Raw genomic sequence first — 16,904 nt, 5'->3', positions numbered from 1 at the left:
GCAATGTCTTAAAACAGTTTCCACGTCTGTCCTTCCACAGTTATAACGTAGTTTTTGCAAGATTGCTACGTTTAATTAGCAAGTAAGGTAGTTTTAGTAGGTACTAAGTAGAATAATTAATTAAAATGGGAAAGGCACAGCAATGCATCACTGGAGTGACTGGTAAGTTTTAAAAATCTACAACATATAGGTACCACAAATATGGGGGAAATCAAGACTTTCTATGGCATTGTGTCGATCTTGAAGGCTTCAAGGCAATAGTAAGCCTAGACCGAATTATAAAATGTTCCATAGTCTACTAGTTCGGGCATTACTAAACAGTGATACGATATCGCGGAAATTCGACAGATAGTTGATCGAAATAATCATATTAAAAATTTCATTAACCATAGGTACTGGGCCTAAAAACCAATCCTCTGGACCATAGGTTCCCAAAGTGGTCAATACCGCCCCCCAGTGGTCGCTGAAGAGTTTCAGGGGGGCGGTACAGGCCTCAGAAGCGATTGGGGGGCGTTCATGCTGCCCAGGAGGGCGCTCCCGCAAGTGAAAAAAAAACTAAAATATTAGACAATACGAATTACGAATAGATTTACATATAGGGTTATTTGTGTTATCACAATTTATTTTATTTACCTATTCGCTAAATTAGGTCAATCAAATAAGATCCAAAATGCATTTTGAGGAATTAATTCTCAGCAAGCTAGAAATCGTTTTAATACCTTCATTTGGTCCTAAATTAAATGTGCATTGACATCGAACCGTAAGAAATATCGGTAGACGTTCATAGTTTTTCCGTGAATTAAAAATAGGTACCTACGTTAATTTCGCTATTATTCCGTGATGGTGGGCGCTGAAATTTTTTTTGACACCTAAGTGGGCGGTGGCCCAAAAAAGTTTGGGAACCTATGCTCTGGACGATGTCCCTTTTTTATCCCAAAAATAGAAAAGAAATTACCCTCATGGTGCGGCTCTTGTTTGTTTGTTAGCCTATCTGCCACATCGCTAACTGCCTACACTAGAGAATACATTGTTAGCCAAGGGATGAAAGCCATTCATTTCAGTCGAACTTATTTATATTTAGACTAGAATTGAAACTTATTTAAGTAGTTTAGAATATTCCTTCAACTTGCAAGAATATTTTTAGCAGGAAGGTTAGTATTCTACATGATACCCAACAAACTTTCAAGTCTTCCCTTAGATGAATCCTTAATTTCAGCGTGCTTCAGCGCCATATTGATGGGCAGCCTCAACTGCTGGCCATCCTACACACTGGAACTATTCACGAACCCGAACTCCACAGTGTTGTCCACGCCCATGACAGAGGTACAAGCGTCGCTGGTCGGCAGCTTGCCGTCCTTAGGCGCCATGGCTGGTACAGCCGTGACTGGTTTACTTATTGACAATTTGGGGAGAAAAAGAGGTTCCATGGCGCTAGTTTTGCCCTTTCTGGTAAGTCTATTGTTGAGCGGAAGTTTTGTTTTTTACTCGACAGCGCACACAAAGGAGGGTACCTAAAGAATGTGTTTGTCAATCTATCTATGTATGTATGTATGTTCCTTTGTGGCAATCTAGAGACCAATTATCCATATCAATCGATTTATTTATAATGTTGACCTATCAATGGCAATCACCAATGGTCGGCATGATATTCGCCCCTTACCTAAATGCCGGGGGGGGGGGGGGGGGTCCTTACTTCGTTTTCTAATTTGCGGTCCGAGTCCAGAACCCGTAGTGTAAATTTCATTCGATAGTGTGACGAGTGTAATTTTGTATGGGACTTTGAGTTTCCAAAACGCTCCGCTTAACGCTGTTCAAAATTCCATACAAAAATAGATATAACGCAAACGCGAACGCTCGTCAAGCTATTGACACTAGGGGTTCTGAAGCTCATTTTAAATTATTTAACTTTCAGCTATGCTGGATCATTATAGAATTTTCATCTTCGGCGCTGCCGATTATGGTCGCTCGCTTCATCGGGGGTATCGCCGGTGGAGCGAACCTGGTTTACGCTCCAATCTTCATATCGGAAATTTGCGAGCCTTCTATTAGAGGAACATTATCTTCAGGTACATATCTTCAGTTTCTCAGAAACTGGAAGACTTTATATGTAAACATAGTGGATATTATTTAAAGTTTTTTTTTCGTATGATTTTTATTTCAATAATATAAAGGAACATACAAAACTTAAGAACTAAAACCCTTTCTGAGCCATGCCGGGTATTTAAAGTATATTTTTTTATACTCGTCGAATTAATGGTTGACTTTAGAACTCGTATACCAAACTGTAATCTCGTACATTTCAATATGGGCTCCCGATTCAACTATAATGACTTCATTACGAAATACTTTAGTGTACAATAATTAACTTGACAAGACAAGAGGACAAAACCAAACGAAAGAACAATAGACATCAACGAGCCTCTTTCTCAGTATATTAATTTTGTTTAATTATTTAAGTTTTATAAGTAGGAAAAGTATTATTTTACTTGACGCATAGAAAAAGTATTGCATACAATAGTGATATAATTAAAAATCTTTTCAATCTCGTAACATGACTAAACACGGTACTTAACTGAAAATCTCTCAAGATCAAGATTGTATAAAATACTATTTAACAAAGTTCGTGAAATTTGTGTAGTATTTTTATGGGTATATCGAGCATTTAATAAATAATGTTTATCTTTTAACAGGAACGGTATCATTGTACTGCTTCGGAGCCATCTTGTCGTACTTGAGCGGGTGGTTCCTGACGTACAGGATGATCATCTGGCTGAACCTGGCGCTGGGCGTCGTAAACCTTCTGCTGTTCATGCTTGTGGTGGAAAGCCCGCTGTTTTTGCTGAAGCAGAAGAATGAACAAGTCAGTTTATGTATCACCTCTATTGTAATTTCTGGATATAAGGTAAACGTACTAGAGCTCGACATGCTAATTCCCAATAGATAACACCCTGCCGTCACCTCTATTGACAATGACTTAAGTTTCAAGATGACATGTACTGGTACCGCGTCGAGCACCAGTACGTTTACGTTAGATATATAGCGCTGTTGGTTTTCCATGTACTAAAATAAAATAAATAATTTCAAATGATTGTCTGCAGGTTGATGGAATTGCATGTCTGTTACATTACAACTTCGAATTATAAACTGTCGTGAGAGCCAAAAAATACGGTTTTAGTAATTTTAGTCACTCGCGCGACATGTTACAACTTTTAGGCAGGCACGCCGTTTACCTACATTTAAAATGTAGCTGGAAGTTGCAGGGCCATGGTGCATCTTGGGATTTTCCAGATTGTCCTTACCCGGATAGTGGGATAAGCGAGAACCAACACGAAGTTAACACAAACTTAATTCCCATATGCATAAAAACGAATAAAACAATTTAAAACCCATGAGGATACTAAAGTACTTGCGTATACTTGACTTGTTCCAAACCTAGAGGATAAAATGTTAAAAAGGTTTCCATATATTTCCAGCCCTAGTAGCACGGTCGCATTTTTATCATTTATCACCATGCCTGTCACGTTCTAACAAGTATGTAAGTGCGAAAGTGACGGGCTTAGTGATAGTGGATAAAAAATGGAACCGTGCTGAGCCCGCAGGAAGCTATAAAGGCGCTAGCACACTACAGGGACGGGTCTGTGTCGTCGAAAATCGTTTTGGAAGAGCTCTCAGTGATGAAACAGCAGCTGTCGCCGGCTGTGGAACTGCTTTCGATTAACTCGGGTAAGATTTATCAGTATCACAAAACAGTCGATGATAAAAATTCCTCACACAGAAGTGACAGGAAAGGCAGTTAAATGAGTAGTTCTTACAGCGTGTCTATTTATATCACATTCTTGGCCGTATTATTAAAATCTCACTCAGTTTCATTTCATCCGACATCAATTAACCGTGATCCATGATACGTATCAAACGGCCGAAAATGCCGTAATAATCTACAGGACAGGAAAGTGAAATATAGAGGTGATTTTTTTTAATGTTGTGAAAACTACCTAAAAGCCCTACGAACGTATCAGGTGTTTGACAGAAAGATTTATATCATATTAATAAAATTTTCAGATGAAAAGAAAGAGGAAGAACCCGAGAAAGAGAAGCTAACTACCGGGGAGCCAGTGCCGGGGACGCACAGACAGCCCGCTATCAAGTCATTGTGTATGTCTTTCGTCCCCTCATATATTTTAGAATTAATTGTTAGTATGGAATCGCAAAGAGGAAGATACGGGATACGGGTATGTGTCAACCTTGTCGGCATAGACTACTTACACAATCCCTTCTAAATCATCTAATAATATAAATATGCAAAAAATAACTAGTGGTCCTGTGAGCTGTAGACAAGCTGAATCTGAGACCTTCACTTCGCTCGGTCAATCAACAAAGTGCTTATTTATTAACCGACGAAAAAAACGGAGGAGGTTCTCAAGTCGACGCGTATATATATATTTTTTTTATGTATGACCACGCATAACTTTTTACAGAGTAGTTCGATTTTGATAATTATTTTTTTATTGGAAAGGGTATACCCCGAAGTTGGTCCTATATAAATTTGGAAAAAAAAATCCACCCTTAAGGGTAGGAAAATAGGGGATGATTGATTTTTCACTCACCGATTGTAACGTATGACCAAGCATAACTAAAAATGGAAAAATAAAAACTTTTACAAAAAAGAAGTCGGTTTTCAAACAGAATAAAATAAAATATTATCCGTTTTTCAGTATATGCGTTACCAATTGGTATGTTTGAAGTCGGTGCCAAGACAAATAGTAACAATACCGGTCATTATCGAATCGCCCTAAAAAAATCATGGTATGCTTCAAATTTGGCTTGGCACCGACTTCAAACATATCAATTGGTAACGCATATACTGAAAAACGGATAATATTTTATTTTATCCTTTTTGAAGTCGGTTTTTATGCAAAACACTTGTACAAATCAAATATAGATTGTAGAATTTTAGTAAAATAAACGCTTAGAGATCTTATTATCATGAGTGGTGAATTAACTTGTCAACCTGCAACGTTATTCTTTGTGCGAAACTTATGTTTATTACTTATTTATGTTATGTTATTTTTTTCGCCGGCGGGAAAACCATCCTTTTATCTGAGGGCAAGTATAGGGTGCCCAGTAATTAATGGATAACCTTCTAACCACCGACAGGGTACCTTAGGCTTGTCCAGAAAACGCACTTATAGGTCTAGTAAAAGTTTCGTGGCTTTTGAGATAATCGAACTTTTCTGATACCTAATTTCATTCATCGTCTAGGCCATATCTTTGTTTATAAAGATGTAAATAACATGTGTTATACCTAAAATTCTAAAAAGAGATTATAAAATGGTATAACTAGAGTTGTGCCGTTCTCCAAAACGTTCTCCGCTTTGTATGACAAACGTTCTCGCTCGATAACATTTCCCATAGTAAACGGAGTTCTCGAGAACGGCACAACTCTAGTTATACCATTTTATAATGTCTTTTTAGAATTTTTCCTTACCCTATCTCGCCTCGTCTTAAAACAAATAATTATTTTTCAGTTACCGAACCGGCTAGTCGCAGAGCGTTCTTGGTTGTAGGAACTGCCTTGACATTACAGGTAAGGTTTAATTTAGTATACACAGACCAACCCCTATAGACAGAGCTTTAATCTTTGTATGTGTCGGAGGCAGATCGTAAAATCGGCCATATCGAGATATTCCTAGGCATACCATGAAACGCCGCCATTTCATGATCTGACTAGCGACTACCAGCCATATCGTTCAAACATCAACGTTTGACGATTTGCCTAGCGACGTTTAGGCATATCAAATAAGTAGGGTGTGATATTCCTAGGCATATCATGAAACGCCGGCATTTCATGATCTGCCTAGCGCGACCATCAGCCATATCGTGCAAACTCAAGGGGTGATATTCCTAGGCAGATCATGAAACGCCGGCATTTCATGATCTGCCTAGCGACGACCAGCCATATCGTGCAAACCTCAAGGGGTGATATTCCTAGGCAGATCATGAAACGCCGGCATTTCATGATCTGCCTAGCGACGACCAGCCATATCGTGCAAACCTCAAGGGGTGATATTCCTAGGCAGATCATGAAACGCCGGCATTTCATGATCTGCCTAGCGACGATCAGCCATATCGTGCAAACCTCAAGGGGTGATATTCCTAGGCAGATCATGAAACGCCGGCATTTCATGATCTACCTAGCGACGACCAGCCATATCGTGCAAACCTCAAGGGGTGATATTCCTAGGCAGATCATGAAACGCCAGCATTTCATGATCTGCCTAGCGACGACCAGCCATATCGTGCAAACCTCAAGGGGTGATATTCCTAGGCAGATCATGAAACGCCGGCATTTCATGATCTGCCCAGCGACGACCAGCCATATCGTGCAAACCTCAAGGGGTGATATTCCTAGGCAGATCATGAAACGCCGGCATTTCATGATCTGCCTAGCGACGACCAGCCATATCATGCAAACCTCAAGGGGTGATATTCCTAGGCAGATCATGAAACGCCGGCATTTCATGATCTGCCTAGCGACGACCAGCCATATCGTGCAAACCTCAAGAGGTGATATTCCTAGGCAGATCATGAAACGCCGGCATTTCATGATCTGCCTAGCGACGACCAGCCATATCGTGCAAACCTCAAGGGGTGATATTGCTAGGCAGATCATGAAACGCCGGCATTTCATGATCTACCTAGCGACGACCAGCCATATCGTGCAAACCTCAAGGGGTGATATTCCTAGGCAGATCATGAAACGCCGGCATTTCATGATCTGCCTAGCGACGACCAGCCATATCGTGCAAACCTCAAGGGGTGATATTCCTAGGCAGATCATGAAACGCCGGCATTTCATGATCTGCCTAGCGACCACCAGCCATATCGTGCAAACCTCAAGTGGGGATATTCCTAGGCAGATCATGAAACGCCGGCATTTCATGATCTGCCTAGCGCGACCATCAGCCATATCGTGCAAACCTCAATGGGTGATATTCCTAGGCAGATCATGAAACGCCGGCATTTCATGATCTGCCTAGCGACCATGCACCAGCCATATCGAGCAAACCTCAAGGCTCAAAAGGAACGTAAACTTGTATTAAAAGGTACGATCTGGCAACACTGACTCGGACGCAGGGCCATATAGAATGCAGCGCCATATAGAATGCAGCGCCACCAGTGGCAAAAAATGCAATTATTTTACGATGCGATCGGTATGAATGAAGCTAGGAATTCGACGAATTCATTGCTCCCATCGATCTGCCGAATCTTTTATAAGACAGATCGTGATATGCCTGAGTTAATTTTAGTCAGATCAGGAAATGGCGGCGTTTCATGATATGCCTAGGAATATCTCATCAATTAATTTACGATGCGCCCGGTATGAAGCTAGGAATATCAACGAATACATTGGTCTGACCGATATGCCGCCTCTTTCATAAGGCAGATCGTGATACGCCTGGGTTAATCTTAGTCAGATCATGAAATGGCGGCGTTTCATGATATGCCTAGGAATATCTCGATATGGCCGATTTTACGATCTGCCGCCGACATATGCATGGTTACACTTTATTGTTCATAAGACAGGTTAAGATACAATTAAAAAGAAAGTATACAATGTACAAAGGCGAACTTATCCCTAAAAGGTATCTCTTCCAGTCAACCTTTGAGCAATTGAGAGTAGACAAATAAAAATGACAGACAAATGAACACTATGTACAGAAAACTTTGTCGCTCTAAATACGCCTTAAATGAAGTAAAAGAGAAAGATACCCGCAATTCCTGAGGGTCTACACTCTACAGTATGGGGTTCTTCAAAAAAGGAGTGTACAGGTTTTGTAAAAGGTCGACAACGCACATGTAACACCTCTCGAGTTGCAGGCGTCCATAGGCAGTGCCGACCCGAGCCCTTGATCAGGGTAGAGCGAAATCGGGTTTTGGCGCCCTTCGTTGAAGTTTTCAAGCATATTTTCCTGCCTGAAGCCCTGGCGTCTGATAAATATGACTGTGACGTTTCAGGTGTAACCCTGGTGTCTGATAACCTCTAGCCGCCCATACGTCAAACCTTGCCAAGCAAAATAAAATTTTATTTTGTCAACACAAAGTTCAAATTAGAATGGAACAGGAGACCTTTTTATAGGTCTCTAGGCGGCTAGAGGATAAATAAATAAATAAATATTAGGGGACATCTTACACAGATCAACCTAGCCCCAAACTAAGCAAAGCTTGTACTATGGGTGCTAGGCGACGATATACATACTTATATAGATAAATACATACGTATATACATAGAAAACATCCATGACTCGGGAACAAATATTTGTGTTCATCACACAAATAAATACCCTTACCGGGATTCGAACCCGGGACCATCGGCTTCACAGGCAGAGTCACTACCCACTAGGCCAGACCGGTCGTCTGACTGTGACGTGAAATATGACTGACGTTCCAGGTGGGCATGGGGATGGTAGCGGTGCAAGTGTACGCCGGGAAGCTGTTCGCGCAGGCGGCCCCGGACCTGTCGAAGGACTTCTGTTCGGTGCTGCTTGCACTCACCCTGTTCGCCGGGTGCGCTGTTACCGCCGTCGTGGCGGACAAGGCTGGAAGACGGGTAAGTTTGTTTTTGTCTTCACCGCAGTTAGAAGGTTGGCAGTCGTCAACTGTGCGTTTCGCCCACAGACAAGACATCCTCCAAACTGAGCATAGTAGCTGTTGCCGACGAGTACCGAGCGCCGCTCGGGGTGAGGGCGCGCGGGGCGGAACGACCCCACCAAGCAGAGATCCGATTGCGAGTCATACCGAACGGACGTTAATTTACTCATTTATTTTTCTTTTCGCTAATTATTCCTAATATGTACTGTGTAATATTCTATATAGTTTAAATAAAAAGTATAGTGCATAATTTGACCATTTTTATTGGAAAAAACCACTACAAACAATAACAGTAGCGCTACCCCCTCTGAAACAAATATACGGTAGTTTTACTCCATTTTCGAGTTAAAGTGTCTTTGTGTGACGTCCGTGTTTTTGAACGGACCAATCACGGCACGGGACTCGCTCACCTCGTCCCCCGCACCCCAGTATTTTTGGCAGCATCGTTTTCCTGAAATAATAATATAGGACATTATTACACAAATTGACTAAACTCCGTCTAGAGGATTCCTAGTCTATGGTTTCGCCAGAAACTTCCTGCCTCGCACAGCTGAAATGTTGAATAAACTGTCGCCAGCGGTATTGCCAGCCCGTTACGACGTTCAATCTTACTCCCATCTTAAATGCCGGATACGCACTTTCAACCTCTCCGGTGTTGCGGGTGTCCATAGGCGACGGTAATTGCTTACTACTAGACGATTCGTTTGCTTCCTGAATCGTAAAAAAAATCTACAATGTTATTAAGTACAGATTGATTCACGAATGGAATGAACGAAACTTTCATTGTATGAGTGACACATATATACAGTCAGAGCCACCATTTTATTGGGTCATGTGATACACACATAGATATGTTCATTCACTCATTCGTTCCATTCGTGCCAGCTCTTGTAAATAGACCTGTGCCCTGTTTATCAAAAGGTTGTAACTTGTAATACAAGTGGAAGTCCCTTTCTAAACAAAAGCTGTCAAAAAGTGACATCCGCTTGTATTACAAGTTACAAGCTTTTGATAAACAGGGCACTGCGGGCTCAGCATGGTTTCACTTTTATCGCCTGTCACGTCACTTTCGCACTTGTTAGAACGTGACAGGCTTGGTGACAAGCGATAAAAACGCGACCGTGCTACCGCCGCTGTACCTAATAGTAGAAAAGAGAAGTAAGAAAAGATCTGACACTCATCTTTCGCCAGGTGCTGATAATCTCCTCGTCAGCGCTGGTGGCGCTGTGCATGAGCGGGCTGGGAGCCCAGATGCAGACAGGCCTCCTGCCGGCCTGGGTCTCCGCTGTGCTCGTGCTTCTCTACTGCTTCTGTTTCATCTTCGGCGCCGGCACCGTGCCCTATGTTCTGCTGGCTGAAGTCTTCACTCCAGAGGTCAGCTTCTGAGTACATTGCTTCGCTTTATCAGCTTTAAGTGGGAATAGTTGTAGCGTTTTCTTGCAATGCCTTAAACCTACAATACAAACACAACAATACAAACCTACATAGGTACACTAAGGTTCGAGGTAAAAGAACACTTAAGATTCGAGAAGTACAAGTACCTGACCGGTATTACCTTACCTAGTGTTAAATACTACAGCTACAGTTCAGAAAACTATTAAAATGGATGGTGATGTATGACGCCATATATTGTATGGTAACTGGATTATTGTCAAATGTTAAGACTTACCTAACAACCTAGTTATGTTCTGGTTCTCCGGCTATCAAAACTACTAAATCTGGAACGCATCGCATCTTAGTCCATGACCTTAATAGTAACGCGTGTGTCATTTGACTTTGAATGAAAAACAAATAACTGTCTATATTTCTGACTTGCTTTCTAATTTTACGCAGGTCCAAGGCATCGCCTCAATGATCCTAGTGGAGTGGGTGTGGCTCCTCAACTTCCTGATCATCGCGGTGTTCCCGTTCCTGGTGTCCATGCTGGGCATCCACGGGTCCTTCTACGCGTTCGCGTGCGTCGGCGCGGCCAACACCTTCCTCAGCTACTTCAATGTGCCGGAGACGAAAGGGATGTCGAACAAGCAAATACAGGAGGTGTTCTCTAAATAAATGGTTTAAGGTAGAAATTGGCATTTTTAGAAAATTTATCCCAGGCCATATAAATATTAACGGTCTAACGGTGTTATACTATATGCTAGGCTGGCCGTGGCCGTAATCGTTTGTAATCGGAAGTCTATGTATTATTGACGAGGCAGTAGGTAGGTTTAACTTTTAGGCAGTCCGATTGCACGAAGGCTACTGTCCTTAATAGTCAAAACGTATGGTGAATGATTCAAGATTAATATACTTAAATTAGTAGGGAAATGTAATTAAAACACATTAACTACTTCATAAATACTTAATTCTTTTAATAATAAAAAAATATTTCAACTACTGGGAATGATAAATTTATGAATATATATTTATCATTCTATCATTTCATCTGAATTACCTATAAAGAAGTTTTCCCTAACATAATTTATACCTAAACAACGGGGCATTGCTAGGAGGAAATATTTCACTGGGAGGCCTATTATTTAAACTTGTCAGAACTACAATCATAAATTTCCACATTAACAAACATGGTTACTATTTCTATCCCACAGAATCTGAATCTTCGATAAAGATTAGGTACTGTTAACAAACCGCTCTGTGAAGCCCCGTGTTTAATCACAGTTTTGAAACTAACGAGTCTACCGTACATTAAAAACTAGGAATTCGTATATCTACTATTTAGCCCTGTAATTTTTACCTACTGCATAAAAGTAACAAAGATATGATAGAGATACTCAAACGATTTTGACCTTTTGTAGTTCGCGGTTACATATTCTGTGGTGCCAATATATGAAAGATAAGTAGGTATAGGAAATGTCGCCAGCATTCTTGGTACAATGCCTCAAGGGCCTATTTTCGATTAAAGCTACATAGTTTTTAATTTTTTTTAGTATCTATATACTACCTATGTAGTATAACGTCTTCTTTTCACGGTAAGTAAAAAGTGCATTGGAGTAACTTTTGAAAATGGCTCAAAATCGACTAAACCACTTCATACTTTAGCAACACTTACGCTACAACAATGTTTATCAATTTTATCATGGACTAAGTACGCGCTACGCGCTGTCTACGAGTATTAGCAATCTTAAAAATTACCCCACTTTCGTCTCAAGTCCTAATCACATTAAAGGATGACTCACATTAGACCGGGCTGGGGCCGGGCAGGAGCTTCCGGCGCTTCGTTTTCTATAGAAAGCACCACGTGATCACCGATCAGCCGTCATAGAAAATTACATGTCGGACGTTTCGGCTCGGGCCCGGCCCGGTTTAGCGTGTCATCCTTTAAAATACGCTAAATGTATACATTCATGTGGACTTTCGATTTGAATCCTTCAATATTTGTACGAGTATAAGTACAAATATTTATAAAACGTACATGCCTGTGCGTTCGTCATTAGATGGTTACATATCGTCTGCAACATCACTTCTTTGGGGGTGTCGAAGTCTCTGTCGCTCTTGAAAGTGTTGGCTATGTTCAGGAACCCCTGTGCTGTCGTGTCGGCGGGGTTGTCTTCTACATAATGCCTGGAAAACAATTGATGACTTTGTAAGAAAATTTCTTCTACATCTACTCTATGAAGCAAAAATACAGGGCGTTATATTTATACCAATAAGTCTCGAAATTTAGAAAGAGGGGAATGGAAATATGTGAATAATGAAACCATCACACGCATGTAAAATAGTATATAGTATAAGACTTCCAAACTTGGTAAAAGTAATTGGTAGAATTCATATGGTTATGACAACTCTAGCGTGTGATAAACCGCAAATAACCCAAACGTTTCCTTTCTGGGCCCATAACCTCTTATAATTAAGAGCAATATCGATGGAGAAAAACGATCGAATTTCCAACAAAGGGAGAGGGACTCAATCAATATAATAATGTAACTAACTCGATTCAAACACAATGAAAACTAGAGAAACGAAGACTGTGCAAATGAAAGTTCAGTAGGCGTACCTCAAACAACTCTTGATGTACTCAAAATGTGCGAGAAAACACGAGCATCGTCCAAACAAAGGCGTCCTTGGCGTCCCACAATCCAACACCTCATTCCTCGAGTCTTGTCTCTCAGTCTCCACCTTACTATAAGAGATTTCATCTTCTCCAAACTTCTTCAAATACAACTTTCTGATTAGCGTGGAAGTTGTGACCGGCATTTGTTTGTTGGTGACCATTTCTAGCGTTCTCCGGTTGTATTCGTTGTGGTGGCGGTCTATGGCGACCTCTCGTTTGACTTCGGTCAGGATGGACTCGAAATCGTGGGAGTCGGCCATGTCATCTATCTTGCTGCAGAGGGATTGTATGAACCAGGATCCGTGGATTTCGTTCCTGAAAGTTAAGGAAGTTATGTAAGTAGACAGATTGCATGGAGCAGCACTAGGTGCGAAACATATGCCAGTACATTTTCAATGTGGAATTAAACATTTGAATGTTTATTTTGAGATAGGGTTTTCTGTGATGTATAGTGTACGAGTAGCAAAAGTGTTACAACATCCATCACCATCTCTTGTCATTTAAGTACTAAAGGTCATACTCACACCAATATTCAATTTACCCAAACTTACAGGCACTGACAGATCAGATCCATATCTAATCCAGATCTTATTCATATCCTGTTATTAAAATCAGAATACGCCTGTCATCCTACGCTCACCTATGTGAAGGTTTGCCGACGTAAGAGCTGTGCAGTATGAGCATGTCGGACTCCACGGGCAGCGTGTAGGGCTCCACCTCCTCGTCCAGGTCGCGCCGCACGCGGCCCGCCGTGTGCACCGCCACACCCGCCGTCTGCTTCGTGCCGCGGCACGCCTGGACAAAAACTTAGTTGAGAACCTTTGCTATACCTACCTTCTAATTTAAAAACCATTCAATTCTTCAAATGTGTCAATAGATTTAAAAAGTCCGACCAAACTTTGTTTCCACATGGCTCTACCATACATACCATACATAGTCCGCCAGGTCGGTGGTCGGTGCTAACCTAGTGTAGGCCAAGACGACAGTAAATGCCAGAATGCATCGAGATTAACGTTATAAATCAAGGATAAGCCTAGAAAATAGCGTATAGGATTAAATATAGACCTGTCAATTTAGTTATAATATATCAGACTCTGATAAGTACTAGTGAAGAGTTCATGGAAAATCTGAATAGCGCGCCCGCTGCAGCCCGTTTCTCATCAGGATCTGACATGACCAACCTGAATGATGAACAGGATCGGCTTGGACATGAGCATGGGCTTGTCCGTGAAGCGGTTGAGCAGTTTCATCTCGCAGTAGGGCGCGTCGCTTGCACCCGTTCTTTCTTCAGGATCTAACATAACCAACCTGGATAATGAAGATGATCGGCTTGGACACGAACATCGGTTTGTCCATGAAGAGATTGAGCAGCTCCATCTCGCTGTAAGGCACGTCGCGGGCCTTAAGCTCGGTTCTTGTCAGGATCTGACATGAAGCTTAGAAATAAATGAAAAGTGCAAAAATTCAGTCTCGGGCGAGACAGCGGCCGTTACTGCTTTACAAAAAATTATTTAGAATATGATATGGCTAACCTGGATGATGAACAGGATCGGCTTGGACACGAGCATGGGCTTGTCCATGAAGAGATTGAGCAGTTCCATCTCGCAGTATGGCGCGTCGCGAGCTCGCAGTAGCCCGTTCTTCGAGCCGTGCGTCAGGATCGCCACCGCGATGCAACCGTATTCGGTAAAGTCTGTGTTGCTGACTGAAATTATAAAACAATAAGCATAAGCATATACATCGTGTTTAATTATATGTATGTACTAAAAAAATATACGAAAAATATAATGGAATTGATTAACTTATGCAGATAAAAGTGTTGTGTAAAAAGATGTGTTTAACCCCCACGACTGATAACTTATCGGGTATCTGATGCCACCTACAGAAATTACCGAATTAGGTCATACGGGGGATTCCCAAGGAGAACATGAATAAATCAGTTTTCATTTCAATGATTTATGGGGAAGGCCGTTTAAATTTGAAGACAGGGAAGGCCGATTAAAAGTAGGTGGCGCTCTCGATAATGGTATATTTTCACAAGCTTTTATTTATTTTCACCTGTCCCGTTGTCTATGTGTACCTAATCAAGTCTTGCAGCCACTTTCCATTATTCTAAACATAGTTAAGCTTCACATAACATGTTTGATTTATCCATGCCAAATTGCATTCCTCGGACGGACACACAGACGGACATGGCGAAACTATAAAGGTTCCTTAATGGCTACGGAACCCTAAAAAGACGTTGTAGACTCAAATTAACAGAGTTGCCTTTCCCATTCGTTTGACGGTTTATAAAAGTACCTACACACTGGGCCTATGTACTTAATTATAGCTAGTAAATTTATCGACGTAAGTATTTAATACCTACTTCAATGTTAAAATACCTACATGCTTCGAGTTCACTAAATAGATCTGCTTTAGTTAGGTCTTTCCTATCTGTCACTTCAAATCCGAATTTCTTGAACGTAGTCTCTAAAGCCTCCGCATCTTTCTCTGTCCCTAATCTTTTTCTATATCCGTCAATACTCTCCTGGTTAAAGATGATCATGGCATTCTTTTCAAATTTCTCCAATTCATACGTCGGGCTGTGTTTAGGTAATGCTCTGATGTTGTAGATCAGCTCTTCAGGACTTGAATATTCGTTTTCTATTCCTTTATCTTCCTCTTCTGGTTTTTCGTTAGATAAAGGTACGTTTTCAGCTTCCGGAGTGGTGATAGTAGGCGGTGCTTTCATCATTCCATCTTGCACTATAACGTCATTTCCGCTTTCACTTGAATCAACAATTTGAATCCACTGATCATCTTTTGTTTCTTTGTTCGGTTGTTGAATTAATCTTAAGTTAGGCCTATATTTATTTCTTTTTATTCTGTTGGTTCTCACGAGCTCTTCACTGTCGCTGTGATGAACATTACTGTCACTTTCGGATGAATTGGACATTTTATTGAAACACACTTGTTACACCTGTTTACATTACAGCAAACGATTTCACAATGCGTTTAAATAAGCGTGTTTATCTTATCCTCGATGTTTTTTCATTTGTTATTTGGAATTTAAATCAAGCTGTGTAGAGAATACTGTTCAATTTATGTTGTCCTAGAATCTTTCGTCAATACTGTAGAACTTTATTCCTTTCATAAAAGATCTATATTGCACTAAAATTGATAGGTAGGTACACATTTTATTAAATGTTAGAATGCTTATCGGAATATATATATACGCACTTACGGATTCGCTAAGATAAGCGATAAAATGTGACACCGATGGCGTCATTTATTCCATAAATGGAAGTATACAAGTAGCGTGTATGTAGATAAATTTAGATATAAAGATATTTAGTTGATTCATCTAATCTAATCTCTACTTCCACAACGTAACGTTTTGAGTAAAGAGGCAGCAAGTTTTTTGCCAGTAGGTAGTACCGGTACTGATACCAGAGGGGCTCCCGCGAAAATCGAATATCGTAAATTGCGGGGATCTTTCTCTTTTACTCCAATGAAGGCGTAATTAGAGTGACAGAGAGAAATGCCCGCAATTTGCGAAATTCGGATTTCGCGGTAGCCCCTCAGTAGACTCCTAAAGGCCCCTGTAGACAATGAGCCATGCGGTAGAATGAGATAGCAATATCACTTGCTCCCCCAGAATGGCCCACGCTGGCCCATTGTGTACTGGGGCCTTAACAATTGCGTCTAAAGGCCCCAGTACACAATGGGCCATCGCCGGCCACTCCAAGGGACGCATTTATGCCTTAGAGGGAGCAAGTGATATTGCTATCTCATTCTACCGCATGGCTGCGTCCCTTGGAGTGGCCGGTGATGGCCCATTGTGTACTGGGGCCTTTACGTAGGTAACGTAGGGATGACCTCGGTTAATTCGTTTACAGGGCGCACCTCATAATCTATCAATAAGATGCAACGAGAGTGCTACCTCGTCTCTACAGAGTCTTTAACGTATTAAACTACGTCCTGTATAATCGCCGAGGTTGACTTAACCTGGAGCGTGTCAAGCCAAATTCAAAGAAAAGGAACTATCGACATAAAAGCGTTCTTAAACCTTGCAACATATCGTACCGCGATTTTAGATACAATGCGGCATTTGATCAATAGATTGAATTCTTTGCATCTGATCTACTAAGTCAGCAATGTACCTATTCAAAATCGCATGTGATAAGTTGTTAGATCTGCGAAGTTCTTTACACAAGTCACT

General features: G+C 41.1%; 2 protein-coding genes across 2 annotated transcripts; one reads left to right on the top strand and one right to left on the bottom strand.

Annotated features, from left to right (window-relative positions):
* The first annotated feature begins 5 nt into the window (after window positions 1-5).
* Window positions 6-10,710, top strand: LOC134657823 (facilitated trehalose transporter Tret1-like). The gene is made up of 10 exons (XM_063513395.1): window positions 6-162; window positions 1,217-1,449; window positions 1,913-2,066; window positions 2,691-2,860; window positions 3,600-3,723; window positions 4,060-4,152; window positions 5,526-5,584; window positions 8,450-8,608; window positions 9,841-10,023; window positions 10,483-10,710. The coding sequence occupies exons 1-10, from the start codon at window positions 126-128 to the stop codon at window positions 10,699-10,701; spliced, it is 1,431 nt and encodes a 476-aa protein (XP_063369465.1). The 5' UTR covers window positions 6-125; the 3' UTR covers window positions 10,702-10,710.
* A 1,307-nt stretch (window positions 10,711-12,017) lies between these two features.
* Window positions 12,018-15,714, bottom strand: LOC134658152 (caspase-3-like). The gene is made up of 5 exons (XM_063513761.1): window positions 15,089-15,714; window positions 14,233-14,405; window positions 13,341-13,495; window positions 12,644-13,015; window positions 12,018-12,210 (listed from the first exon to the last, which is right to left on the bottom strand). Exons 1-5 carry the CDS (start codon window positions 15,636-15,638, stop codon window positions 12,018-12,020), a joined length of 1,443 nt encoding a protein of 480 aa, XP_063369831.1. The 5' UTR covers window positions 15,639-15,714.
* Window positions 15,715-16,904: the final 1,190 nt, after the last annotated feature.

The sequence above is a fragment of the Cydia amplana genome, chromosome 21 (genome assembly GCF_948474715.1).
Source record: "Cydia amplana chromosome 21, ilCydAmpl1.1, whole genome shotgun sequence".
Lineage (NCBI taxonomy): Eukaryota > Metazoa > Arthropoda > Insecta > Lepidoptera > Tortricidae > Cydia > Cydia amplana.
The sequence above is the reverse complement of the archived record's forward strand: the minus strand, read 5'-3'. Positions and strand labels throughout refer to the sequence as shown.

Bases quoted from the DNA above. Each gene is read 5' to 3' on its own strand.
- LOC134658152 (XM_063513761.1), bottom strand. From the start codon at position 15,638: ATGTCCAATTCATCCGAAAGTGACAGTAATGTTCATCACAGCGACAGT. The intron at 14,406-15,088 runs GTAGGTATTTTA...TTATAATTTCAG, and splicing joins ATTTAGTGAACTCGAAGCAT to TCAGCAACACAGACTTTACC. The intron at 13,016-13,340 runs GTGAGCGTAGGA...CTTAACTTTCAG, and splicing joins GTCGGCAAACCTTCACATAG to GAACGAAATCCACGGATCCT.
- LOC134657823 (XM_063513395.1), top strand. From the start codon at position 126: ATGGGAAAGGCACAGCAATGCATCACTGGAGTGACTG. The intron at 3,724-4,059 runs GTAAGATTTATC...TAAAATTTTCAG, and splicing joins ACTGCTTTCGATTAACTCGG to ATGAAAAGAAAGAGGAAGAA. The intron at 10,024-10,482 runs GTCAGCTTCTGA...AATTTTACGCAG, and splicing joins CTGAAGTCTTCACTCCAGAG to GTCCAAGGCATCGCCTCAAT.